This window comes from Enhydra lutris, unplaced genomic scaffold (genome assembly GCF_002288905.1).
Source record: "Enhydra lutris kenyoni isolate GAN:26980312 unplaced genomic scaffold, ASM228890v2 scaffoldscaffold8, whole genome shotgun sequence".
Taxonomy (NCBI): domain Eukaryota; kingdom Metazoa; phylum Chordata; class Mammalia; order Carnivora; family Mustelidae; genus Enhydra; species Enhydra lutris.
This window is the reverse complement of record NW_019154092.1, coordinates 1,861,776-1,886,739: the sequence shown is the minus strand read 5'-3', so window position 1 is coordinate 1,886,739 and position 24,964 is coordinate 1,861,776. Positions and strand designations below refer to the sequence as shown.

General features: G+C 47.6%; 1 protein-coding gene across 3 annotated transcripts; it reads right to left on the bottom strand.

Moving 5' to 3' along the window:
* Window positions 1–1,136: 1,136 nt before the first annotated feature.
* LOC111142510 (yippee like 1) lies at window positions 1,137–23,648 on the bottom strand. 3 transcript variants are annotated; one of them, XM_022495744.1, is made up of 5 exons: window positions 23,513–23,647; window positions 6,266–6,548; window positions 3,306–3,349; window positions 2,637–2,745; window positions 1,137–1,520 (listed from the first exon to the last, which is right to left on the bottom strand). In XM_022495744.1, the coding sequence occupies exons 2-5, from the start codon at window positions 6,380–6,382 to the stop codon at window positions 1,431–1,433; spliced, it is 360 nt and encodes a 119-aa protein (XP_022351452.1). In that variant the 5' UTR covers window positions 6,383–6,548; window positions 23,513–23,647; the 3' UTR covers window positions 1,137–1,430. The 3 variants fall into 3 exon arrangements, with proteins under 3 accessions (XP_022351452.1, XP_022351449.1, XP_022351450.1); XM_022495741.1 differs by lacking the exon at window positions 1,137–1,520 and having other exon boundaries at window positions 1,525–2,745; window positions 23,513–23,648; XM_022495742.1 differs by lacking the exons at window positions 1,137–1,520; window positions 23,513–23,647 and adding an exon at window positions 17,379–17,491 and having other exon boundaries at window positions 1,525–2,745.
* Window positions 23,649–24,964: the final 1,316 nt, after the last annotated feature.

The window sequence follows — 24,964 nt, the reverse complement described above, 5'->3', positions numbered from 1 at the left end:
CGCCCCTGGGCTGACCTTTGCTGAAGTGGTTTCAGAGCCACTGGCCGGGCTGAGAAACGTCTGGGTTCGCTGCCCTTCTCCCTGCCTCGCTAGGCCCTTTTCCTGCCCCTCGGCAGTGGGGTCTCAGGAGTTTCATGCCATGCTACACCCAAAGCCCTGCCAGACTCCTGGAACAGCAGGCCGGGCCAGGCAGCTGGAGTCAGGTCAGAAACTTGAAAACCAAAACCGATTTGGAAATGGTTTTTGGCCTTCATTCTCTGAAAACTGGCCAGTACCCTGCGTAGTGCCGTCTCCCTGCGGAGGCACTGGTGGATCGGAACTTAAAATACATTGCTGAGACACAAGGCATAGACGACCATCCAGGTCCCTTCTGTGTCAGCTCAAGGGGCAGAGCCAGTGGGGCACGGGAGACCCATATTCATTTACAAAGTTTAAATCTATTTTGAAACTTTAACCTTTCCTAAAAAAATTTTAAAATGATCTCCCAAATCTCAAGTTTGGAAGTTCATCCTGCTAGTTCTGGCCTCTTCCATATGCAAAAGTATTTCTTTTTCTTCAAGTACATCAGAAAAGAAAAGGAAATCCGATCTGATTCCGTCCAGTGAGTTCACCCCTCACTGCGCGGACACTCTGTCAGCGACTGACACAGAAGTTCCACTTCCAGAGCCCTGCCGGACTGCGGCCTCCGCACATGCGCGCCTGCAGCCCCTTGGAACAGCCTTTGCTAATGCTTGCTTTCTAGATAAAGAAGCGTTGGCTTAAATAAACAAGATGTCCCATTAGACAGATTTCTCTATTTATAGCTTGTCTAAAATGTAATCAGTGGTATCTTCTAGTTCTGAACAAGCCTTCAAAAAAAAAAAAAAAAAAAAAAAGGCCCCTTGGTGTACAGATTTGTTGACTGTTTCTGGAAGATTCCTAAATGAGCACTATGCCTTAACAGCTCATCTGCAAGAGGAATAACTCATCTGTAGTTTCAGGAATTAGGAGAAAAAGTGGCCTACAGTATCCTTACTCAAAAAGAGCGGCGTGAACTTGCTCTCTGAAAAGCGCCCTAACCCTGTGGTCCGCAGAAATTTTTGTTTTTTTGTTTTTGTTTTTTATCAAACATGAAAGAGCAAAGTCAAACTCTATCATAAAGGCATAGCTTAAAAAAGGTATTAACTAGACAGATAAGTCATCAATTGGTTAATTCTGTCTCTAGAACTTGAGAAGTTGGGAAAAAGGTCACTGAAACATTTCAGAAACAGCCATGTACGTGAACAGGACAGAGGCTGGAGGGACACCTTACCACCGGAACGGCCGGGAAAGGCCCGCCCGCCGCAAGGTTCAAGTTCAAGAAATACGGCCATCCAGGGTGCTCCTATGTCTCCGTTACACTTACAGTCTCTTCCACAAACTAGTATTCAGAAGAGAACGAAGTTTTCACTTTACTCCCAACCATTGTCTTTGATCATGTGGGCAAGCTCAATAATAAATTTTCCTTCCTTATATTTCTGACTGCTTTCAAAGGCATGTTCCTTGAAAAAAAAAAAAAAAGTAGAAAGAAGGTTTCAGGACAGAATAGACTTCACTTTTCAACTTCATTACACTCTTGGCAAAGAAAATAAGCATATGGGGTCAAATCTCCCCAGGTGTCCCTTGTTCCGCAGACCAGGGCCAGGGGAGGGGTCTGTCTTGGTGACAAGCCTGGGCAGGGAAGGGCAGCCCACCTCTACTTGTCCTTAACCTTACAGATCCATTTCACAGGGAAAGGGTAATTCAAGTTTGTCCCTGAGCATCTGCCATGCGTAAGACAATCCGGGAGGGAGGAAGGGGAGCGAGGGCCTGCTTGCAGGGACTGCAGGTAAAAGGCCAGTGGAGGCCACTATAGCCAGCACCGGGGGGTCATTTAAGATGCTGGAGTGAGAGAGAAGGCCCTTGGCTGGGCAGTGAAGGTAGAAATGGAATGGGGCTTGGCAGGGTGTATGTGTGGGCACATGCAGGCCTCTCGGAGCCCATCTCCACACCGGGGACTGCGTCTCCTCATGTGTGTCGAGGAATGTGGAGGACAGGAAGTCAGGAATCCAGAAAGAGGAAGCACAGGCAGCCCTGACCAAGATGGCCAGAATGAATGTAGCGGACAACAGGCAGGCACCAGCCACACCCAGACGCACCTCTCAGGTGCCACAGCTGGTGGTGGTCGGGGGCACAGGAGACAGACTTGGGAGCCAACAGGAGGGGTGGGGAACAACGGGATCAGGGAGCGGGGGGCAGAAGCTGCCTATGGGCCAAGCCCCAGGTGGGCCAGTGAGGCCAGGCCTTGCTGGGGGCCGCCCCAGCCACCAGGGAGTGTCTCCTACATGGGTGGGCCACTCCCCTCCTGCCAGAGGACCCTCGGAGGGCAGGGCCTCATGCCCGCCAGCCAGCATGGCTGTTACCCACGTCCCACCTCCGGGAGTCAGGGGAGCGCGGGTACAACCATGTGAGGACCTCCACCTTCAATTGGCTAGAAAGACATGCTACAACGAGAACACGGGACACTTCAGGCAGGAGGTCTTACTCCTTTGCAAATTTTGCTCCTGACTGTAACGCGTGTTCCGGTACCGCGGTGAGTCGGCGCAGGCTCCGCGGGCCCGGAGTGCACGGGTACTCACATATTTCCACCCGAGCGTGGTTTTGCAGTTTTCACAGTAGATGTCTGCGACCGCGTGCAGCCCAGTGAGAAGGACCCTCTCCTCCGCCGGGCCACAGCCCACGTTGACCCTGCAGGGGAACAGGCGGGACCTTGCTGAAGACCAGAGGCCCCGCCCCTGCCCACCACCGCCCTTGGGGGAAGGATCAACTTATTTCTCCAGAATCCCAAGATGGGACGGCTGCGGGGGCCATGACCACCGTCCTGCACAGAACACCGTCAAAAATCAAACCCACCACAAATGGGTCACAGACCATGCCTCATGTGGGAGCTGGGTCTCAGGTAAGAGCACACCCTTCCTGCAAACTCTCACACTAAAGAGAGCAGAATTCCTTAAGCTATCAAAACACTGGGTCATTCTAGGGGCACCTGGGTGGCTCAGTCATGATTCCCGGTTCCTGAGCCTGCTTTTCCCTCCTGCTCTGCCCCTGCCCTCCCCCCGAGGCTCATGCTCTCTCAAATAAATAAGATCTTAAAAACCAAAAACAAAACCGCTGGATCATTCTAGCTCATCAAGGAACTCTGCACAGTCCAGCTTTGCGTAATCACGTGCATGGATGGACAGGAACACTGAATGTAATCGGACCATGGACACAGCCATGTCCACAAGGCCAATGGCAGTAGTACTCACACAGAATTGAAGAGGTAGGCTCGTCCCTGACTTCCCTGAAAAGACTGCAAAGAAGAAAAAAATTTTAACAGATGTACTGCAGTAAGAGGAAAAGTCTGGCATTTAGGGATGAAGGTGGAGAGACTGTTTCAGGTCATGGACTTCAACGTGGGTGGAAGGGCCACCTTGTGGGGCATTTCGAGCAGCGCTCAGGAGGAGCGCTGACCACAGGCCTCCAGGACCCCGGACCCCACACAGGACCCAGAAGTCAAAGCGCTCCTAGAGCCCCAGAGGGGCCGCTCAGTGTCCCAATTCTCTCTGCTGGACTAGCTCCCGTCAGTCAGACAGTAGGGGCGAGGGGACATTCCCATGCTTTGCCATTGAAACTGAAAGCAAAACCACATCCCAAGATGACTCCTTCCTTGGAGGAAGGGACCTTCCGGTGACATCTCCCCCAGGAAAGTGCTTTAAGCCAAGGAACAGCTTGTAGCATACCCACGGAGTCTGGGATGATAATGGAGGCAGGATGGGGTACAGTCGGGTCAGTTCCAGACTTAGCTCCCACACCCTGCACTCTCAGCAACAAAAGGGAATATGAGTTCCCTCGTAGACAGATGGGGGGCTCGTCTGCTTCGGTGCCAGGTCCAAATGACTGAGTGGAACACAGGGACCTCAAAAATAACCAAATGAAGAGAACTTCTTTGAGTGTTTTTTTAGTTTGTTTTTGTTTTGGGTTTTTTTTTTTTTTTTTTTTTTTGCCTACCACCTCAGCACGAATTCAAAAGACTGTGAGGAATGTTGAATGGAGCAGAGGGTGACAGTATCTGTAAAAGTAAGAGGCACATGCTATGTGACCAGCCACTCCACTCCTAAGGATTCACTGTCAAGACAAACCAACCGGAGCACATAGGGAAATGTGTGACAAGATTGGTTACTGGTAAGTATTTGCAATTGCAAAAGCATGGGACACGTGGATAGCCACACAAGTGAGCAAACGAGGGCACTCACATCCAGGACACATGCAGACATTAAGAAGGGGACGGAAGCAGCTGGGCACGAGCGTGTGTGGTGAGAGAGTCACACTGGGAAGTGAAGGAGAGCTAGCCATGACACGCTGTGCCGCGCCTTGTTGTGGGGGCCCTTCAATTAAGGGGAAAACCACAGGGCACCAGAGTGGCTCAGTCAATCAAGTGTCTGCCTTCGGCTCAGGTCACAATCCAGAGGTCCTGGGATCAAGTTGCACATCGGGCTCCCCGCTTGCTGGGAAGCCTGCTTCTCTCTCTCCCTCTGCCCCTTCCCCTACTTGTGCTCTCCCTCTCTCTCACACTCTTGAAAAAATAAAATCTTAAAAGATAAAGGGAAAACCATGATCTTATAGGCCAGAAAGAGACCATTTTTGCCACACAACTAACAGAGACAAGCAGAAGGAATGGAGTCAGGGGTGAGGAGGGGAAAGCAGATCTGTCCCTGCCTCCCGTGCACACAACACCGCACTGTGCTGGTTCGCGCAGTCCCTTGCACGGGCACAGACGGCAGCGGCCCCTGCTGACCGGGGACACACATCCACTGGAGCAATACAGAGACCCTCATGCTAAGCCACTAAGCCCCTGTGGTTTGGGGGCTCTTTGTTACTGCCGCATACCCTGGCCTGAGGCTAGTGGTGTTTTGATCTAAACATACAGCTTTCAGACTTAAAAAGAAAAAGAAAAAGAAAAACGCTTCTTAAGAAGAGTTTTCCTTTCCAGTGGCTTTCCAAAATTAAGAATATTACTTTATGTCCAGTTTAACAAATAATCATGTTATGGGCTTCCCCTCACATCCTTATTAGTCTTCAATTCTGTAGACCGATTTTCCTAATTCTCTTGCCTGCTCTTCAAATTCTCCCCCCGCACCCCTATAAATCCTTATTTAAAAAAAAATTTTTTTTAAGATTATTTATTTATTTATTTGACAGAGATCACTAGTAGGCAGAGAGGCAGGCAGAGAAAGAGGGGGAAGCAGGCTCCCCACTGAGCAGAGAGCCTGATGCGGGGCTCGATCCCAGGACCCTGGGATCATGACCTGAGCTGAAGGCAGATGCTTAACCCTCTGACCCACCAAGGCGCCCCACAAATCCTTATTTTTTAAACAGGGTTAGATCCGTGATGTGGCCAGATCTGTGGCTGGGGGTGAGACAGAAGTCAGACTAGAGCAGGAGGTCTGAAAACTTCCATAAACGAGGGCCAGCTGAGAAATGTTTTCAGCTCTGGGGGCTGCGCGGCCTCTGCGGTAAGGATGCTGGTGCTCTGGCCAGCCCAACAGCAGCCACCAGTGCTGTAGAAACACACAAATGTGGCTGTGGCCCAATAAAACTTCCTGGGAACAGGTGGGGTGCCGGAGGCGGCCCACAGATAAAACCAGAGCCTTCTCATAACGAGACCCGCCTGCATCAAGGAACGGCTCCCTCGGGCCGGGGCATCACTGACTAATGACAAAGATGGCCCTCTTCACAGCTTCCCTCATGGGTATTTTTCTAAAAGATCCAATTTTTCCCATCCCCCCATGATACCCTGTTTTCTTCTTAAGTATTCCGAGTTAACATTTAATTTCCTCATTATTGGACTATTTCCACAGATCTTCTAAACTTCCTTTGCTCCTTCAGTGTTTCTTGGTCTTATGTGAACTCTACTGCTCTGACAAATAACCTACTCATCTTGCTTTCTGTGACTTTTCTGTCCCAGCTGCCTAGCCCTCCAACACCCACCCCCTGTGCCAACACCACGCCCAACGGCACACCAACACCGCAGTCACGCCGAGATAACGAGACAGCAGTCAGTGACACTCAATCACGCACAAAACATTCATCAGTGCTGCCCGGAAGGCCCTAGACTCCTAGGATGCCACCAACCCCAGAAGTCACATGATGGTCAAATGTCCATCTGGTAGGGAGGTACAATCACGGTGACCGGGAGCCCATCGCTCCCTAGACACCAACCACTTGCCTTGGAGATCAGCTCATCGTGGTTGGCCAGGTGGGCTCTGCAGTGGACACAGCTGTAGGTTCGGTGACAGTTTGGCAAATAAGCTTGGAACGTTTTGGATTTTGTCATCTTCACCATCTCGGCTGGGCGCTCCTCGCTCAGCTCAGGGCTGGCACTGGACGGCCGGCGGCTCTGCTGGGCCCTCTGACAGGAAAAACAGCGGAAGATGCACGCAAGGGCCGTCGTCGTTCGGAGGGCGTGTGGCACTGTCCACACAGTTGGGACGAGAGAAAAGCGTCACAACCTGTCAACCAATCATGACAAAGCACAGGGTTATGGAGGGAACGAGAGACTTCGAGGAGGGATGCCTGGGAATTGTGTGTTCCCAGGAACAGGGTGGGGAGAGGCAGACCCAGAAGATCGAATTCTTTACTATTTGTCACGGTTTCATTCTAGGTGCCATTGGAAGTGGCGAGTGAACTACTTTTACATCCAGATCATTTGAGAAAAACATCTGATTTAGTGCATTTTAGGCTGTGTGTGACTTCTGAAAACATAAAGGAAAAAGCAGCCAACAAGCCTCCCATCCGAGTGAGGCCAGCAGCAGGACAGCACACATCTTGTCCCAAATCCTGGAATTAATGACTCAAAGCACTGTGACATTTATGAATACGCAGGAGGGATCCAGTTTAATTAATCGTGAAGAAGTTACATATCAGTCCAGAAACAAACCCTTTATATGCTCAACTGATTTTCAACAAGGGGACCGAGATGATTCAGTGGGGAAAGGGCAGTCTTTTCAACAAACGGCACTAGGAAAACTGGATATCCACATGCAAAACAAAAACGAGGTTGGACCCTTATTTAACACCATATACAAAAAATAACTCAAACTGGATCCAAGACCTAAATGTAAGAATGAGGGGTGCCTGGGTGGTTCAGTCGCTTGGGCATCTGCGATAGGCTCAGGTCATGATCCCAGGGTCCCAGGATCAAGGCTCGCATCAGGCTCCCTGCTCGGCAGGAAGCCTGGTTCTCCCTCTGCAGCTCCCCCTGCTTGTGTTCCTGCTCTGGCTCTCTCTTTGTCAAATAAATAAAAAAATTTTAAAAAATTAAAATAAACAAACACACACAAAAAACCCCAAACTATTAAAAAAAAAATCATTGTAAGAATGGAAACTATAAACAGTTAGATGAAACCATAGGGGAAAGCATTCACAACATCAATGGGGCCTGACTGCCTGCAAATGACGGTGAAGGCCCACACACGTATTTAGACTGATGGATGGTAAAGTGAGAGGAAAAATGGGGCAGAGCACCTGTAGAACACCAAAGAAAGAGAAATAAAAGTATTAGAAGTATCCAGAATGGGAGGGAAAATTACCTTTCAACAGAACAATTTCCTAAGTAGAACAACAGAACACAGAAGGCAGTCAGGAAAGGTACCTTTAAGGTGCTGAAAGACAATGATGGCTATTCCAGAATTCTACATACAGTGAAAATATCTTTCAAGAATTCCGGAATGATGTTTTCAGACAACTAAAAAGTTTGACTTCAGCGAAGTATCACTAGAGGAAGCGCAAGGATGTGCTTCAGACAAAAGAAAAACAGCACTAAACGTGAGAGTCTAAAAAAAAGAATGGGAATGAAGAAGATGGTAAGTCCATGGGTAAACAGAACAGCAGTATCTTGTAGAGCTTTGAAGAAATAGGACTGTGTGGGGCGCTTGGGTGGCTCAGTTGGTTAAGTGTCGGACTCTTGATTTCTGCTCAGGTCATAGTCTCAGGGTCGTAAGACTGAGCCTTGTCTCAGGCTCCACGCTGGGCATGGAGTCTGCTTAAGATTCTCTCCCCCCAACCACCCCCGTTCTCTCCTAAAAATATAAAAGAAAAAGAAAATATATCACCGTAATACATAAGCACAGTAACTCAGGGTGAGAGCTCTGATGAAAACTTTCTAGGGTCCTTGTATTATTCAAAAAAGTAGCTATAAGTATTGGTTAAGCTTCAGATTCTGGGAAAGTAAGGATAAATGTTGTGATTTTGATGACATTTCTAGAACAACAAAACCTAACTGTATAATTCCAAACCTGCAAAGGGGCATATCAGTGAATGATAAAATGTCAGTCTAAAAAGACGCAAGAAAGGGGGGGCCCAGCTGAGGGAACATGTATCTCTTGATTTTGAAGTTGTGAGTTCAACAACTCACCTAGACTTAATTTACAAGAGACATACCTCAAAGTAAGGACACATAGTGGCTAAAAGATAAGGCTAGAAACCTGGGTGGTGGCAACACAGACATAAGGCTTATAATTATTTGCTGGCAATATATTTATCTTATGTATTATATGTATGTGATTCACAATAAAGAAATTGAAGTAGTAAAAGGAATGGGCATCTGGCTGGCTCAGTCGGTAGGGCAGTGACTCGATGTTGGGGTCGTGGGTTTGAGGCCCATGTTGGGTGTTGAAATTATTTTTTAAAAAGGTGGCTAAAGGACAGAAAAAGTATGATATGCAAATGAAAAAATATTAATACATTAGCACTTCCCTTAAATAAATATTTAAGGGAAGACTTTTGCTAGATAGAAAAATGGATTACTTCATAATGATAAAAATAGCAGGGAGAGAAATAGCAAGTGTAAACCTTATCACTTAATAACACAGCCTCAAAATATATAAATCAAACACTGACATAAGTGCAAGGAGTAAGAAATAAATCTTCAATCAGAATAGGATTACTGGGCGTGCTTGGCTGGCTCAGTCATTGAGCACGTGACTTTTGATTTCAGGATCGTGAGTTGAAGCCCCATGCGGGGCATAAAGCTCTGTTTAAAAAAAAAAAAAAAAAAGAATAGGAACACTGATTATAGTGTGTAAATATGGTATACTTATTACATATTTATATTATACTTAAAACATAGCATATATAGTATAAATACATTTCTCTTTTACTATGCCTTTCAGTGACTGATAGAACAAACACAAATGATTATGGGCAGAGAGGATATGCAAAATGTGACGAACAAATTTTACCTAAAAGACATGGAGAAAGCTGTAAGAACTGCCGAACCCACATTCATGCACAGCATGCAAACATTTACAAAAGCCCACCCTACAAGTCTCAACCAACTTCCCCAAACTTAAAACACAGTATATTCTCTGAACACAATACACTTAAGTTAGAAATCAGTAAGAAAACCTAACAAGAAAAGTCTTTGGGGTCTCCTGGGTGGCTCAGTGGGTTAAAGCCTCTGCCTTCAACTCAAGTCATGATCCCAGGGTCCTGAGATCGAGCCCCGCATTGGGCTCTCTGCTCAGCAGGGAGCCTGCTTCCTCCTCTCTGCCTGCCTCTCTGCCTACTTGTGATCCCTGTCAAATAAATAAATAAAATCTTAAAAAAAAAAATCTTTGTATGCTTGGAAATGCAGAAATGTCTACACAAAGAAATGGAAAGATGTTCTGTGCTCATGGATTGGAAGAACACTTAAAATTCTCATCCTACCCAAAGCAATCTAGAGATTCAACGCAACACCTGACAAAATACCAGTGGCATTTTTCATAGAACAAAGGATCCTAAGATATGTATAAAACCACAAAAGACTCCAATAGCCAAAGCAATTTAGAGAAAAAGGAACAAAGTTGGAGGTATCACAGTCCCTAATTTCAGACTATACTACAAAGCCACAGAACTCAAGGCAGTGTGGTACTCGTGCAAAGACACACACACAGATCAAAAGAATGACTAGAGAGCCCAGAACAAAACTCACACACGTACGGCCAACCCAGGACAATGGTGGTAAGAATATATGATGAGTCTCTTCACTAAACGGCCCCGGGGGCACTGGACAGCTAGGTGCAAAAGGAGGAAACTGGACCACTGTCTTACGTTGTACACAAAAATAAATCCAGAATGGATTAAAGACTTGAAAGTAAGGCTCCAAACTGTTAAACTCTCAAAGAAGCCATAGGCAGGAAGCTCTGTGACCTCATTCTTAGTGGTATGATTTTGGGACCCACCTCTCCAGATAAGGGCGACAAAAGAAAAAATAAGCAAATGGGATTACATCAAACTAAAAAGCTTCTCCACAGCAAAGGAAACCATCAACAAAACAAAAGACCACCTGTGTAATGGGAGAAAATATTTGCAAATCACACGTCTGAAAAGGGGTTAATATCCAAAATATACAAGGGACTTCACACAATTTAAAAACAAACATCCTGGTTAAAAATGGGCAGGGGGGGCGCCTGGCTGGCTCGGTTGGTAGAGTGAGCAACTCTTGATCTAGGGCTTGTGAGTCCCGAGCCCCACGTTGGGTGCACAGCCTACTTTAAAAGAAAAATGGGCAGAGGACTTTAATGGGCATTCTTCCAAAGAAGACATCCGGACGGCCACAGACACATGAAAAGATAGATGACGACTCAGCATCACTCATCATCTGGGAAATACAAAACTAGTTTTCATTTTATTGTGGTTTTTCAATAACTTATCAGCACACACCTGTCAGATTGGCTATTATCAAAGAGACAAAAAAAAATAAAAGTTGGCAAGGATGGGGAGAAAAGGGAAGTGATGGAAGCAGCCAAGTGTCCACTGATAGATGAATGGATAAAGATGTGGCCATACACAGTGGAACACCACGCAGTCATCTCACCACAAAATCGTACGCGGCTCAATGTCAACGGTACTACACTAGGTGAAAGAAGTCAGAGAGGGACAAACACCATATGACCGCACTTGTATGTGGGATCTAAACAAAAAAGTGAAAGAAAAAACAAAACAGAAAGAGATTCACAGGGGCGCCTGAGTGGCTCAGTGGGTTAAAGCCTCTGCCTTCGGCTCAGGTCATGATCCCAGGGTCCTGGGATTGAGCCCTGCATCATCGGGCTCTCTGCTCGGCAGGGAGCCTGCTTCCTCCTCTCTCTCTGCCTGCTTGTGATCTCTGTCAAATAAATAAATAAAAATCTTAAAAAAAAAGAAAGAAAGAGATTCACAGATACAGAAAACAAAGGTGGGTTACCAGAGGGGACAGGGTGGGGGGATGGGCAAAGTAGGTGAAGGGGATTAAGGGGTATGAACTTCCAGTCACAAAATAAAGAATTCATGGGGATATAATGTACAGCATAGAGAATATAGTCAGTAACTTTGTAATGATTTTGTATGGGGACAGGGGACACTAGATTTATGGTGGAGATCATTTCATAATATATAAAAATACCCAATCAATATTATCTACAGTTAAAACTAATAGGATATTGTGTGTCAATTATTCTCTCATATTAAAAAAGTATAATCTGAGGAGAGAAAGGAATGTATTTCTATATACTCATGGGTCTAAGAATGGAAATTAAAAGATCTTTTTATTAATATTATTAAACAATAATAAAATAACTACTTTCTAGTACTTAAAAGAAAATGTATAATCTTACAGGATGTAGACTAGAAAATATGATAGGTTGAAATGATGAGCTAAACACCCCTTTTTTTTTTTTTTAAGATTTTACTTATTTATTTGAGAGAGAGAGAGAGAGCCTAAGCTGGGGGGAGAGGGAAAAGGAGAGGGAAATGCAGACTCCCTGCTGAGCAGGGAGCCCAAAGACCTGAAGGAATCTTCAGAGGATTATGCTAAGTAAAAAAAAGAAAAAGTCAACCCCCCAAAGGTGACATACTGTATTATCCCATTTGTAGAATGTTTTTGAAGTGACAAAATCATGGAAATGGGGAACCGATTAGAGGATGCTGGGGGTTTAGAGGGGGCTGAAGTGGGTGTGGATGTCAAAAGGCAACACAGGGAATATTGCTGTGATGATTTTTTTTTTAAGGTTGACTTTTTTTTCCCTCAGAGAATTTTTTAAAATCTAAATTCAATTAATTAGCATATAGTGTATTATTAGTTTCAGAGGTAGAGTTCAGTGATTCATCAGTCTTATATAATACTAGTGTTCGTTACATCACGTGCCCTTCTTAATGCCCATCACCCGGTTACCCCATCCCCTCACCCATCTCCCCTCCAGCAGCCCTCAGTTTGTTTCTGATGATTAAGAGTCTCTAATGGTTTGGCTCCCTCTCTGATTTCATCTGGTTTTCTTTTCCTCTCTTCCCCTATGATCCTGTTTTCTTTCCCTCCTTTTTAAAAAAAAATATTTTATTTATTTATTTGACAGAGGGAGAGAGACAGAGAGAGGGTGTACAAGCAGGGGGAGTGGGAGAGGGAGAAGCCGGCTCCTGTGGAACAGGGAGTCCAACGTGGGGCTCAATCCCAGGACCCTGGGATCATGACCCAAGCTGAAGGCAGATGCTTAACTGACTGAACCACCCAGGCATCCCTGTTTATTAAATTCCACATGAGTGAGATCATACAATATTTGTCTTTCTCTGACTTATTTCGCTTAGCATAATACCCTTTAGTTCTATCCACATCATTGCAAATGAGAAAATTTCTGTTTTTTTGCGATGGCTGAGTAGTATTCCATTGTGTGCATGTACACACACACACAGACCACATCTTCTTTACCCATTCATCTGTCCATGGACATCTGGGCTCTTTCCACAGTTTGGCTGTTGTGGATGTTGCTGCTATAAACATTGGGGTGCATGTGTCCCTTTGGATCACTACATCTGTATCTTTAGGGTAAATACCCAGTAGTGTGATTGCTGGGTCATAGGGTAGCTCTATTTGCAACTTTTTGAGGAACCTCCATTCTGTTTTCCAGAGTGGCTACATCGGCTTGCATTCTCACCAACAGTAAACACCCATCTTTAAAAGTTTAAAAAAGAAAAAAAAAAGTAGGGGCGCCTGGGTGGCTCAGTTGTTAAGCGTCTGCCTTCGGCTCAGGTCATGATGCCAGGTCCTGGGATCAAGCCCCACACTGGGCTCCCTGTTCAGCGGAAAGTCTGCTTCTCCCTCTCTCTCTGCGCCCTGCTTGTGTTCCCTCTCTCGCAGTCATTCTCTGTCAAATAAATAAATAAATCTTTAAAAATATATATTTTTAAAAATAGAAGTTAAAAAAGTAACAGAGAGGAGTGTCTGGGTGGCTCAGTCAGTTAAACGTCTGCCTTTGCCTCAGGTCATGACCCCGGGGTCCTGGGATTGAGCCCTACATCAGGCTCCCTGCTTGACGGGAAGCCTGCTTCTCCCTCTCCCACTCCCCCTGCTTGTATTCCCTCTCTTGCTGTCAAATAAATAAATAAAATCTTAAAAAAAAAAAAAAAAGCAACAGAGAAACAACACAAAGAAAATATAGGGAAGGAAATAAACAGGAAAAAATGTAATGTAACAGGCAAGGAAAACATGCAAGAGAGGATCAACGAAGCCAAAAGTTTGTTCTTGGAAAAGACAGATAAAACTGATAAAGCTTTGTTCCACTGATTTGGGGAAAGAGGTGGGAGGGAGAGATCGGATAGAAGTAATAACCTGGCAGAAATGGAAATGGGATATCACTTTCTTTGGATGAGATTTATAGGGTAAGAGGATGTTGTGATCAACTGAATGTATTTGAAAACGTAAATCACACAGATAAATTCTTAGAAGAAATATAACTGAAAAATAGGACTCAGGAAGAAACAACAAACCCAAACAATCTGATAAACATTGAAGAAATGGGGCTGAGCCAGCTAGCTTGACCTGATACCACACCTCGATGAGGGGAGTGCAAGAACGAAATTCGCTGTAATTTTCTTCTCATGAACCAAGATGCAAACACCCAAAATCAGTTTACCAAATGGAATCTAATACTATTTTAAAAGGATAATAAAATACAATTAGGTTGACTTTATCACAGGAATTCAAAATCATTTAACGTTAGGAAGTACAGTTAATACAATGTACCACCTATTGTTCTCTCAATCTGTTTATCTCAATAGATGCAGAGAAAGCATTTGACAAAATCTAACATCCATTGGCAATTCTAGCAACATTCTGCGCAGACTAAGGAAATAAGGGAACTTCCTTATCTGTTAAAAGACATCTATAAAAACGGAACAACCCACAATGAACATCAGCCTCTTGGTAAGACTTAGAAAACTTTCTCTTTGAGGTCAGGAATGAGCCTCTACACCACCATTTCCACACGGCCCTATCCCCTCTCCCCAAGTCCCAGGCAGCTCTGCAAGACAAGGCAACAAGACATAAAGATCAGAACAGAGGGGCACCTGGGTGGCTCAGTTGGTTAAAGCCTCTGCCTTCAGCTCTGGTCATGATCCCAGGGTCCTGGGATTGAGCCCCATATTGGGCTCTCTGCTCAGCAGGGAGCCTGCTTCACCCCTCTCTCTGCCTGCCTCTCTGCCTACTTGTGATCTCTGTCAAATAAATAAATAAAATCTATAAATAAAATCTTTTTTAAAAGACGGGGGGCACCTGGGTGGCTCAGTGGGTTAAAGCCTCTGCCTTCAGCTCTGGTCATGATCCCAGGGTCCTGGGATCGAGCCCTGCATCGGGTTATCCGCTCCTCGGGGAGCCGGCTTCCTCCTCTCTCTGCCTGCCTCTCTGCCTACTTGTGATCTCGGTCTCTCAAATAAATAAATAAAATCTTTAAATAAATAAATAAATAAAATCTTAAAAAAAATCAGAATAGAAAAATATACACTTAGGCAACAGTGTTACAGTACAAAGTATCTAAGAATAAATTCAAAGACCTGAAACATCTTTACAGAGAGAGCATACATTTTTGAGGGACAATAAGGAATACCTAAATAAATGGAGATAAACCAAGATCAGGACCGGAAGATATTGTAAACATATGAATTCCCCCCAAAGTGATTTTTATTTTTATTATTTTAACTATATTTGTTTTTAGAGATTGTATTTATTTTATTTGAGAGAGAGAGAGCATGAGCACAGGGGCAGAAGCTGTGCAGGAGGGAGAATCTCAGGCAGACTCCATGCTGAAAGTAGAACCCGACGCAGGGTTTGATCCCATGACCCTAAATGATCATGATCTGAGCCGAAACTGAGTTGGATGCTTAACCAACAGAGCCACCCAGACACACGTGAATTTTATTTAAGTAATTTCTACACTCAACGTGGGGCTCAAACTCATGACTTCAAGATCAAAGAGTGGCACTGTCTGCTGACTGAGCCAGCCGGGCGCCCCCCACCCCAGAAGTAATTTTTAAATCAAATGCAATTCAAATCGGGGCGCTTGGGTGGCTCAGTGAGTTAAAGTCTCTGCCTTCGGCTCAGGTCATGATCCCAGAGTCCTGGGATCGAGCCCCACATCGGGCTCTCTGTTTGGTAGGGAGCCTGCCTCCCCCTGTCTCTGTGCCTGCCTCTCTGCCTACTTGTGATTTCTGTCAAATAAACAAAATCTTTTTAAAAAATGCAATTCAAATAAAAATCCAGTAAGATGTGTTGGGTGTGTGTGTGTGTGTGTGCGCACGCGCGCATGTTTGTACACACGTGCATATGCAAGCCAGGGGAGGCAGTGAGAGGCAGCGAGACTAGATTCTAAAATTTATCCTAAAAGTGTCTATAGGGGAGGATAAAGGTTTCCTCAACCCTCTCGGGGTCCCTGGCTGGGTCTGGAAATTAAACTGGCAAAGAAAGATCAGCAGGAGAAAAGCACACAGATCTTATGGAATGTTTCCACAAGAGAATGAAGAACCAATAGCAACAGAGCAGGAAGCTTTTCTATCACTTAGACAAAGAATTTATTTGTGAAGAACAAGGCAGAGGTCTTTGGTCAAGGGGGTATTCTGTGGTGAAGAAGTAACTAGAAAGACAGGGTAGGTTTAATAAGGTTGTGCAGAATTCTTGGCCCCAAATTCTCTGTCTCTGATAGGAAGGTCTTCCCTCCTCCTCGTACAGGGAGGACACCTTTCCCAGGAGGGTCTTATGACCTGTGTCAGGGAATCAGGGCAAAGGGGGAGGTCAGAATGACCTCCTTCCTTCTGTCATTTTCTCAAATTCCTCCACCTTAAGACAGTCAACATGCATGGTGACATATGTTAGGGTAGTGTGTCTTGAGCCCCATCCTGTCAAAGGTCAAAACCATGAGGGCGCGGGACGCCTGGGTGGCTCAGTTGGTTGGACGACTGCCTTCAGCTCAGGTCATGATCCTGGAGTCCCAGGATCGAGTCCCGCATCGGGCTCCCAGTTCCGCGGGGAGTCTGCTTCTCTCTCTGACCTTCTCCTCATTCATGCTCTCGCTCACTGTCTCTCTCTCAAATAAATAAAATCTTTAAAAAAAAAAAACAAAACCATGAGGGCACTCTCGAAGAGCGTGATGGAAACACGTTTGCTACCTAAGTCTGACAGAGAGCCGTCCTGCCATTTTCCACAGTCACGGGGGCAGAGCGGTGCTGGCAGGGGACAGGAAAATGGGCTGATAGGACTCGAAAGAGAACCTAGAAACAGACCTATGCCTAGATGGACACCAGATACAATGACAGTGGTATCGCAGCTCACTGCGAGAGAGAGGTTTCCTAAAACGGTGCTGGACGTTATGGATACCCATCTGTAGGAAAAGGAAAAGGTGGGTCCTATTTTATACCAGAAACAGAAATTAATGGTTGTCCCATTTCCCAACAGAGAAAATCAGCCAGCAAGAATATCGTAGAGGAAGGTTCCACACAAGGGACACACACGGACGCCTACACATCTGTCTTCCAAAATGAAGCTCAGTTTCTTTCTCCACTCAAAGTCTTCTCAACCAAGGATTAAGGGAGCCTCTGAAGAAGTCTGATTGTATTAGATATTCCCTATCAGGGATTCCCAAAACTTTAACCTTTTCAAGCCATCACATTAGCCCTGATACAGTCTATTGGGTTTTATTTGTTGCCCAAACTATTGGGCACTCTGAATCGGAACCCTGGCATCCCTCCCATCTTTGAGGTCATGGGGATGGGGGTCTGGATGGATCCCACCCACAGCAGCCCAGCTCCCACCCCATGTCCCACACAGGCCACACAGGTACTGTCAATCCACACATGCAACCTCCTCCGCCCCCCACAATTTGGTGATGACTCATAAGGAAGGAAAGAACTTTAAAAAAAAAAAAAATTTTTTTTTTTTAAAGTAGGCTCTACACCTGAACTCACAACCCAGAGACTGAGAGTCCCACGCTCTACCAACTGAGCCAGCCAGGAGCCCTCTGACCTGACTTTTTACTGAACTCATGTTGAGTCTGGTTTCACACCTTCACCTGAGTCTTTCCCCTTTATTGAAAGGAGTCTTCAGTTTTGTCCCTTCTTTCCTCAGACTCCCTCAATGAAGACTCTAAAAGTATGTGGTAGGGACGCCTGGGTGGCTCAGTCCATTAAGCCGCTGCCTTCGGCTCAGGTCGTGATCCCAGGATCCTGGGATCAAGTCCTGCATGGGACTCCTTGCTCTGGGCGGAGCCTGCTTCTCCCTCTGCCTCCCACTTGCCTGCTTGTGCGCTTTCTCTCTCTTTCTCTGACAAATAAATAAATAGAATCTTTAAAAAAAATAAAAATAAAAATAAAAAAATAAAAGTATGCGGTAAAGGGGCCAAGAGACAGGAATCTCAGACTATTCACGAGCTGCCTGGTCAGGTCTCGAGAGTCCTGCCCCTTTAGGGGCAGAAACACTGCTCCTTGTGACTGAATAGAGAAACTCCCAGAAACTCCCTCTAGCCTTGAAACAAGGGATTTCAGGGTGCCTGGCTGGCTCAGTTGGCAGTGTGTGTAATTCTTGATCTTGGAGTTGTGAGTTCGAGCCCCATGCTGGGTAGAGAGATTACTTTAAAAAGGGGGGGGTTCACTTTTATTCATAATAATAAAGGGGGTAACACCTCTTATTTTTAGCTCACATGCAGTTCCCTTTGTATGGGACACCACCTTTCAAAGTGGCAACTCACCAAGGCTTTTCTGTTTATCGTGAATTGCTCAATGGCACAGCTATGTGTCCTTCCACTGCAGGCCTCCAAGGATGGCCTTCGCCCCAGCTGACCTCAGCCTGAGGAGCGGCCAGTGTCCAGAAGGCCCGTCTCTGTGGAACCGCCCTTCTCATAGTCTCCTGTCACCTTTACTGAGGCTTGTCCATGCTCAGCACTCACGGCCAACCCTTCCAAGGCAGGAGTGTGCCTTACATATACACATTCCACCGTCCCTGTCCTGACTGCCACCCCTGTCGCCACCCAGCAGAGGGGGCCCAGCCAGGGCAACGGCCAGGCCTGGATTTGTGGTTCCGGAGAAGCGTTTTGGGTGGTGGTTCCACTAGGCTTCTAAACTGGGTATCTGCTGGGGCACTGGCAAGATCACGGCCAAATTTTCAGGCACCCAGTGCGCAAAATGGGCTTTTACAACATAGAGCTACTGGCGAGTTAGGAGCCTCCGTGAATCAGAGAAGGGTCGATGGGTCCTGTGAATCATGTTTACTATAGGACATTATGTTTCCCCTGGGTTTGGAGGGCAGCAACCATCCCCCCACCCCCACAGAAGATATTACTGTGGGGTAATTTTTTGGAGCAAAAACAATATTCTGGATTCCAGAAATGTCTCTCCTAAAATAAACACGCATAATTATTTTAAGAGAACGTGAATCAGGCCCATGTCCATATGGTGCTGTTACCACACTTCGAAAGACAAAAACATTGAGAAATAAAGCCCCAGCCAGGCAGCTCTGACATTTCCGGGATGGCATGGAGGCTCCTGAGGGCCCCACACCCTGGGACACCCATTCTCCCTACTCTCCACGCCACCTCCCCACCCTGCCACTACCTGGTGACAGGCTCAGTTCCAGCCCTCTACTTCCTCCTCCTCCTTCCTGGGGGGCATACAAAGCATTTAGCCAGAGTTCATGGTGGAAGTAGGACCCCGGGTGGGTGGCTCGGGCAGGGACATCCACATCTTCCATGGAAAAGGGAACATGGGGGCTATGCAGAGACCCCCCGCCCAGGCCAACACTATTCTAAGTAGCAGACTTCACAAGAACCAGACGAACTGGCAGCAACCCTCGGAGGTGGGGATTCTTCTGAGTCCCACTGTGCAGATATGGAAACTGGGGCCCAGAGAGCTTAACCAACCTGCCAAGGTTGCACAGCTAGTAAGCAGTGGATTCAAAGCTGGACCGCTGTGCCTTGCAGACACATGAACCTGTGTGAACTTCACTCATCGAAGCAAATTAAAGGGAGTCTGGTAGGTCTTACAACCTAGCAGATGGGCAAAAATTTTTAAGAAGTTGCTATCACCACTGGCGAGGGCTGGCTGTGCTGCAGCCATCTGGTAACACCTGTCAGCGCTCTTGGGCACACGCCCCTGGACCTCAGCTGGGGTCTAGGAAGCACGGGGAAGGTGACTCCCTTTTCACCATTTGCTTTTTGAACAATTTAGATTTAAAAAAAAATATTTTATTTATTTATTAGAGCACACAAGCAGGGGGAGCGGCAGGCAGAGGAAGAAGCAGGCTCCCCATTGAGCAAGGAGCCTGATGTGGGACTTGATCCCAGAACCCTGGGATCATGACCTGAGCCAAAGGAGATGCTTAACCAACAGCCATCCAGGCGTCCCGGTGACTTTAGATTTTTGATACCGAAGGTATGTACCAACTACTCAAACTCACTCACTCTCTATCTCTCTCTCTCTCTCTCTCTCACACACACACACACACACACACACACACACACAAAGCGCAGGTGTGGAAAGGCCTGGAAGGATTCACGTCAAAGGGCAATGGCAGGCCAGTTTGCCTTTGGCAGAACCAGCTTCCCTTCACGCGCACGGTCTGCCTTCTCACTGGAATTACAGGATGAAATGCTCTTCTCCACACATTTCAGGAACTGCAGGCTTGGTGATCCGTGGACCCACTGGGAGGGGCAAGAAAATTTCCTCAGTCCTACCACCTGTCTGTCTGGCCCCAGATGAAGCCCCACAGCTTCTCCAGAATCTGGGCAGGGGTGTCTGTGCAACTTCAACACCTCATGGCCTAGCTCCTCTGCCCTCCAGGTCCTGGTCCTCACCCCTCCTCCCCGCTGCTTAGGTTCTGCCTCCACCATCTGTCTCCTACAAGACTAATTAATGTGTTTGCACTGAGCCCTTCTTTTCCAACAACCTGTAATACATTCTTTTCTATTTCTCCCACTAGTAACAACGTTCCCCACAGTCAGGGCCTAGGGACACTTCCTCGCAGAGTTTACTGGCTTGCTTGCTATTGACAGGGGGAGAGACCAAGGCGCTAGCTACACACACACCACTGCCCTTCTCACTTGAAAGGGTGGGACCCAGAAGGCTGATGGAAGCAGGACACACGGTGGGATAAGGACATAATCAAACATTTGAAGGCCTGTGTTGGAGCAAGAGAAGGAAAAACCAGAGATGCAAAAAGCAATCGAAGGGGGCCAGTGCTTGAGGGTGAGAGTGCCAACACTGGGAAGCCAGGTGACAGCCCAAGGGACCCAGGAGGGGAGGTTTGCCAAGAGACAGGCTGCTGGGGGTGAGCGGGGACAAAGCTGCAACAGCGCTTGGCTCAAACTGTGCCCCGTGTTTGGTGGCCAGGGAACCGCAAGCCAAGCTGTTGCCTTATCTGTAAAATGAGGGTAAATTGCGATTCACAAGGTGGTCCAGACAATCACATAAGAGGTCGTGTCATTGTTATAGGACAGCGGGACAGAGGGATGGCGAGCGCATCTCCCCACTGGGAAGTCCTGGTTCTGAGGCTCTTCAGGAGCCAGATTAAGGGGATGTTCCCTGGGTGGGGATGACACGGTATTGGCTCCAGGATTTCCATCTCTCTCTCACCAGCAGACAGCTTTTCAGAGGGTTTCTATCACAGAAGGAACAGGGACTTCCTTCCTGAATCCAACCTCTGCTGTCCTCCCCAGAACCCTTAGCCCTCTATGTCTTGGTTGTTCAGAACTTTCTCCAACCTCCCCTGAAATCTCATGTCAAGATTTCCACTCCCTAGAGGTTTCGCTGATTAGCAGATCTAACTACTTTTCTACAGATGGAAAACCAAATGAACCTCAAATGAAGAGTTTGAAAGGAAGATTTCCATTGCTGCTGCCTTTTTCTTTTTCAAAGTTTTCATATTTTCTACAAACATAGGTAAGTCGCTACTGAAGTTACAGCAGGCACCTAGCTCTAACAGAACATATGGAAAAGGCAAAAATAAAAAACCCAGCAAGTTGAGGACAGGTGTCATTACGCAGTCTGCCGTGCCCTCACAAATTAGAAGTGATAGCAATAAATAGGCAAAATGGGCTTAGTTAACCAGAGGGCTTTCCTCCCTTTCTTATGTTTGTGTCGGGGCTCTGAGGCTAACAGAATCTGTGTTATTCAACTTCGGCAAAGCAGCTTCTTGAAATGCCAATTTTATATCTTCCTGGCATTAAATCCACCCAGGCAGATTCTACTGGCAACTTGACCTCAGCATTTCAAGCACCCCCAGTGGCTGAGGATTGGTTTTGCCAGCTCCCCACGTCAGAACAGCTCTCTAGAGCGAAGTGGTTATATATGCTACCGAATAACTAAGAATACTGCCTCTTCATATTCTAGTTTCTCAGTCTCCCGGGGGTGCGGAGGGATACATTCAAACTCTACGGAAGCCCCTCGCCCTCTCCACTCTCTGTCCCTTGACACTAGGTCCTTGTGAAACTTAGGGACGACAGGCAGGAAAATCAGGAAGAGATTTTATAGGAAAGCTGCTTCCAACCTAAAGAGGTTTACACATTCCAAGGCTTCAAAATGGTAAGATTTAATGTCTGGACTTAGGCTACAAGAATGTCTCCATGTCAGTTGCTCATGTTGGCAAAGGCACCATGACAGCAGAGGGTCGTTAACACTGGGGAACACTGGGCATGGGGCATACCAGGGCTGTCTGGACTACCCTTGCAACTTTCACAGAAATCTAAAGTTATTACAAAACAAGAAGTTCGTTTAAAAAGCAAAGGTTATGGGGGCTCCTGGCTGGCTCAGTCGGTGCAGACTGTGGCTCTTGATCTCAGGGTTGTGAGCTGGAGCCCCACACTGAGTGTAGAGATTACTTAAAGATGAAATCTTAAAAAAAAAAAAAAAGAAAAAAGAAAAAAGAAAAAGCAAAGGCTATTGCTCAGATTGGTAATTAAGATTATTCAGCTATTTTTTTTCTTAAGTGCCCAACAGAAGCCAGACTCTGTGCTACAGGTCTGTGGTGGGACAGGATTTCGCTCTGGTCCTACCTCTCCTGAAAGGAGAAGACACTCTAACCCTGTGAGATGGCAAGGGAAGGGAGCATCAGGGTCCAGGAGAGCTTCAGTATTAGCATTCCTCAAGTGTACCATGACTGTCACCCAAGAACCCGGGGCTAGGGGTAAGAGGGAATCAGCGCACAATTACAAAACTCAACCACCCCAGCATCCAGCACAGCTCCTGGCACCGAGCAGGGACTCATCTACTAGAACGGAGCAGAGGCTGGAGGGTGCACAGGTGTGGGAGAGAGCCGGCTTGCTCAGGTGAGGCACCTGGAAGAGTTCCCCAGAGGAGGTAAGCCTCCTCTTGAGGCTTGCTTAGTTTAGGAGGGAGGTGGGTGGAAAGAATAACATTCTTGGCAAAGGAAACAACAGGTTAAAGTGTGTGTTCTGGCCAAAAAGAGGAAGAAGAAATGCAACTGAACAAAAAAGCTTGGGGGTGGGGAAACTGAGGTCTTCCAAAGCCATTATCTTTGCAAAATGAAATTATAGCCTTCCCCCCCCGCCCCATCCTGGAACTCAGCACATTATCTGGACATCAAAGATGTCAATCAGAGGCAGGCCTGGGGGAGGGGGACCCTACTGAGCAGGTTTCCCAAGCTATGGTTCCTGCAAGCTGTGCTTTAAAAAAAAAAAAAAAAAAAAAAAAGCCTAGTGCTACGAGCAGGGAACTGATACAGAGAACAATTCATTTTAGTCACGATCTTTATGTGGGTAACTCGAAAACATCCCCCTCTTCTAATAAACATTCCTAGGAACCCTCTTTTGTCCTCATTTCACTCCGGGTCGCAACATTTTTTTTGTTGTTGTTGTTAAAGAGGGAAAAGCCCATTATCAGCAGGCATCTAGTTCATTCTCTCTGTAAATTTTTTTCGTGGCTGAAGTGGGAAGGAGGCAGGGAAGGGAAGGAAGAAAGGAGGGCAAAAATCAAAGATCAGGCTTTGTGGTCTGCTCCAACACGGAGTGAGCCAAATAACAACAAAAAATCCAATCAGAACAAAAACATCCACAGGTGCGGCCCGCTCGCGCCCCGCCCGCCGGCCCGGACGCCCAACAGGTGCCTCCGGGCCCCGCCCGCTGTCGCAGGAGCCTCGGGTCGCCACAGAGTAGCCGCCCGCGCAACAGTGTCCAGGCCCGCCCGTACTCACGGCCGCTCGGCGGTCCGCGCCCCGGCCCGCAGCGCCCATCCGGCCCGGGCCCCAGTCAGCGCGGGCTCGGCTCTCAGGCGGCGCCGGCGCGGCCCCGGACGCGCTGCGGCCGTTGGCGCCTCCGCAGGGCGCGAGGCATCCTCCCGCCGCCGCCCCGCGGGCCGCCTGCCCTTTGTTTTGGAGCCGCGGCCCCGCCGCGCCGCCGTTAACGACCTCGGAACGCGGCGTCGGCCAATCAGCGCGCACCCCCGCCCGCGCTCCGCCCCGTGCCCCGCCCCTCCCGCGCGTTCCCTCCCCGCGCGCTCCGCGCCCCGGAGCTGGACCCGCTCGCACTCGACTGGGCTGGGCGGGGGCGCACGTGCCGCGGGGCGCGCCGCGCTCCCATTGGCCGGCCTGCCGAACGCGGCCTCGGAGCCAGCCTATGAGGGTTGAAGGGCCTGGGGGCGGGGCCCCGCGGGGAGGGGCGGGCCCTGGGGCGGGCTTAAAGAGGAGAGCAGTGCGCAAGCGCGGTCTGTCCTGAACTTGGGTGTTCAGCCCACGGTTTTCGCCTGCAGGCTTCCCCCACGGTGGGGAGCCCGCGGGCCACTCGGTCTCTCCGCACGCCTGGGTCGGCTCATGGACGTCAGGGCCACAGCTTCCGGGACCGAAGCGGGGCGCGTGGGTCGGCCGTGCACAGGACTTGGGCTTCCCTGGTCGGACCACTGGCAGACTCGGTTCCCAGAATACCGGGTCCTCCGCGCTCGCCCACTCCATCCTCCCTGAACCCTCCAAGTCACTCTGCCTGAGAACCTCTGCATCTGGCTCTCTGCTTCAGAACCCCCAGATCGGATTCGACAGGAAGCTCCATTCTTCAGGTGGCCCTCCCGGCCCCCCAGGCAGCCCATCCTATCTTCATGTCCACACCCCATCCCTCTACGACTCTCAAGTCATTATTTTTTTGGCCCCAAAGCTTTCCACTGTAGGTTGTTTCTTAAGTTACATAATTTTTTTAAAACCACAGTGTTGAGGTCACAATGTATATAACATTTTTATAAATGTTCGCCTTCTTTAGATCTTGTTTCTTTTTTGCAATGCAGTGTATCTGTAAAGATCTCTCAGCGTCTTTGGATGTGCATCTGATTTATTACTGTACTTAGAAGGTCTCTGGATACTATCCATTTGTCAGAACTCAGCCATTCTCCTGGCAATGTCTCCAGCTCCCCCTCTTTTACAAACCTGGCTGCAAAGTGGAAACTCATGATTGTTTTTAAGATGCACTTTTCAGGGACGCCTGGGTGGCTCAGTTGGTTAAGCGGCTGCCTTCGGCTCAGGTTATGATCCTGGGCTCCTGGGATCGAGTCCCACATCGGGCTGTTTGCTCGGCGGTGAGCCTGCTTCTCCCTCTGCCTCTGCCTGCCACTCTATCTGCCTGTGCTCACTCTCGCTCTCTGACAAATAAATAAAAAAAATCTT

What these genes read in the sequence shown, in the direction of transcription:
- LOC111142510 (XM_022495741.1), bottom strand. Translation starts at nt 6,382, where the DNA reads ATGGTGAAGATGACAAAATCCAAAACGTTCCAAGCTTATTTGCCAAAC. An exon ending in ACGATGAGCTGATCTCCAAG is followed by an intron (nt 3,350 to 6,265) that starts GCAAGTGGTTGG and finishes TCTTCTTTGCAG; the next exon opens with TCTTTTCAGGGAAGTCAGGG. An exon ending in GCCTACCTCTTCAATTCTGT is followed by an intron (nt 2,746 to 3,305) that starts GTGAGTACTACT and finishes GTTCCCCTGCAG; the next exon opens with GGTCAACGTGGGCTGTGGCC.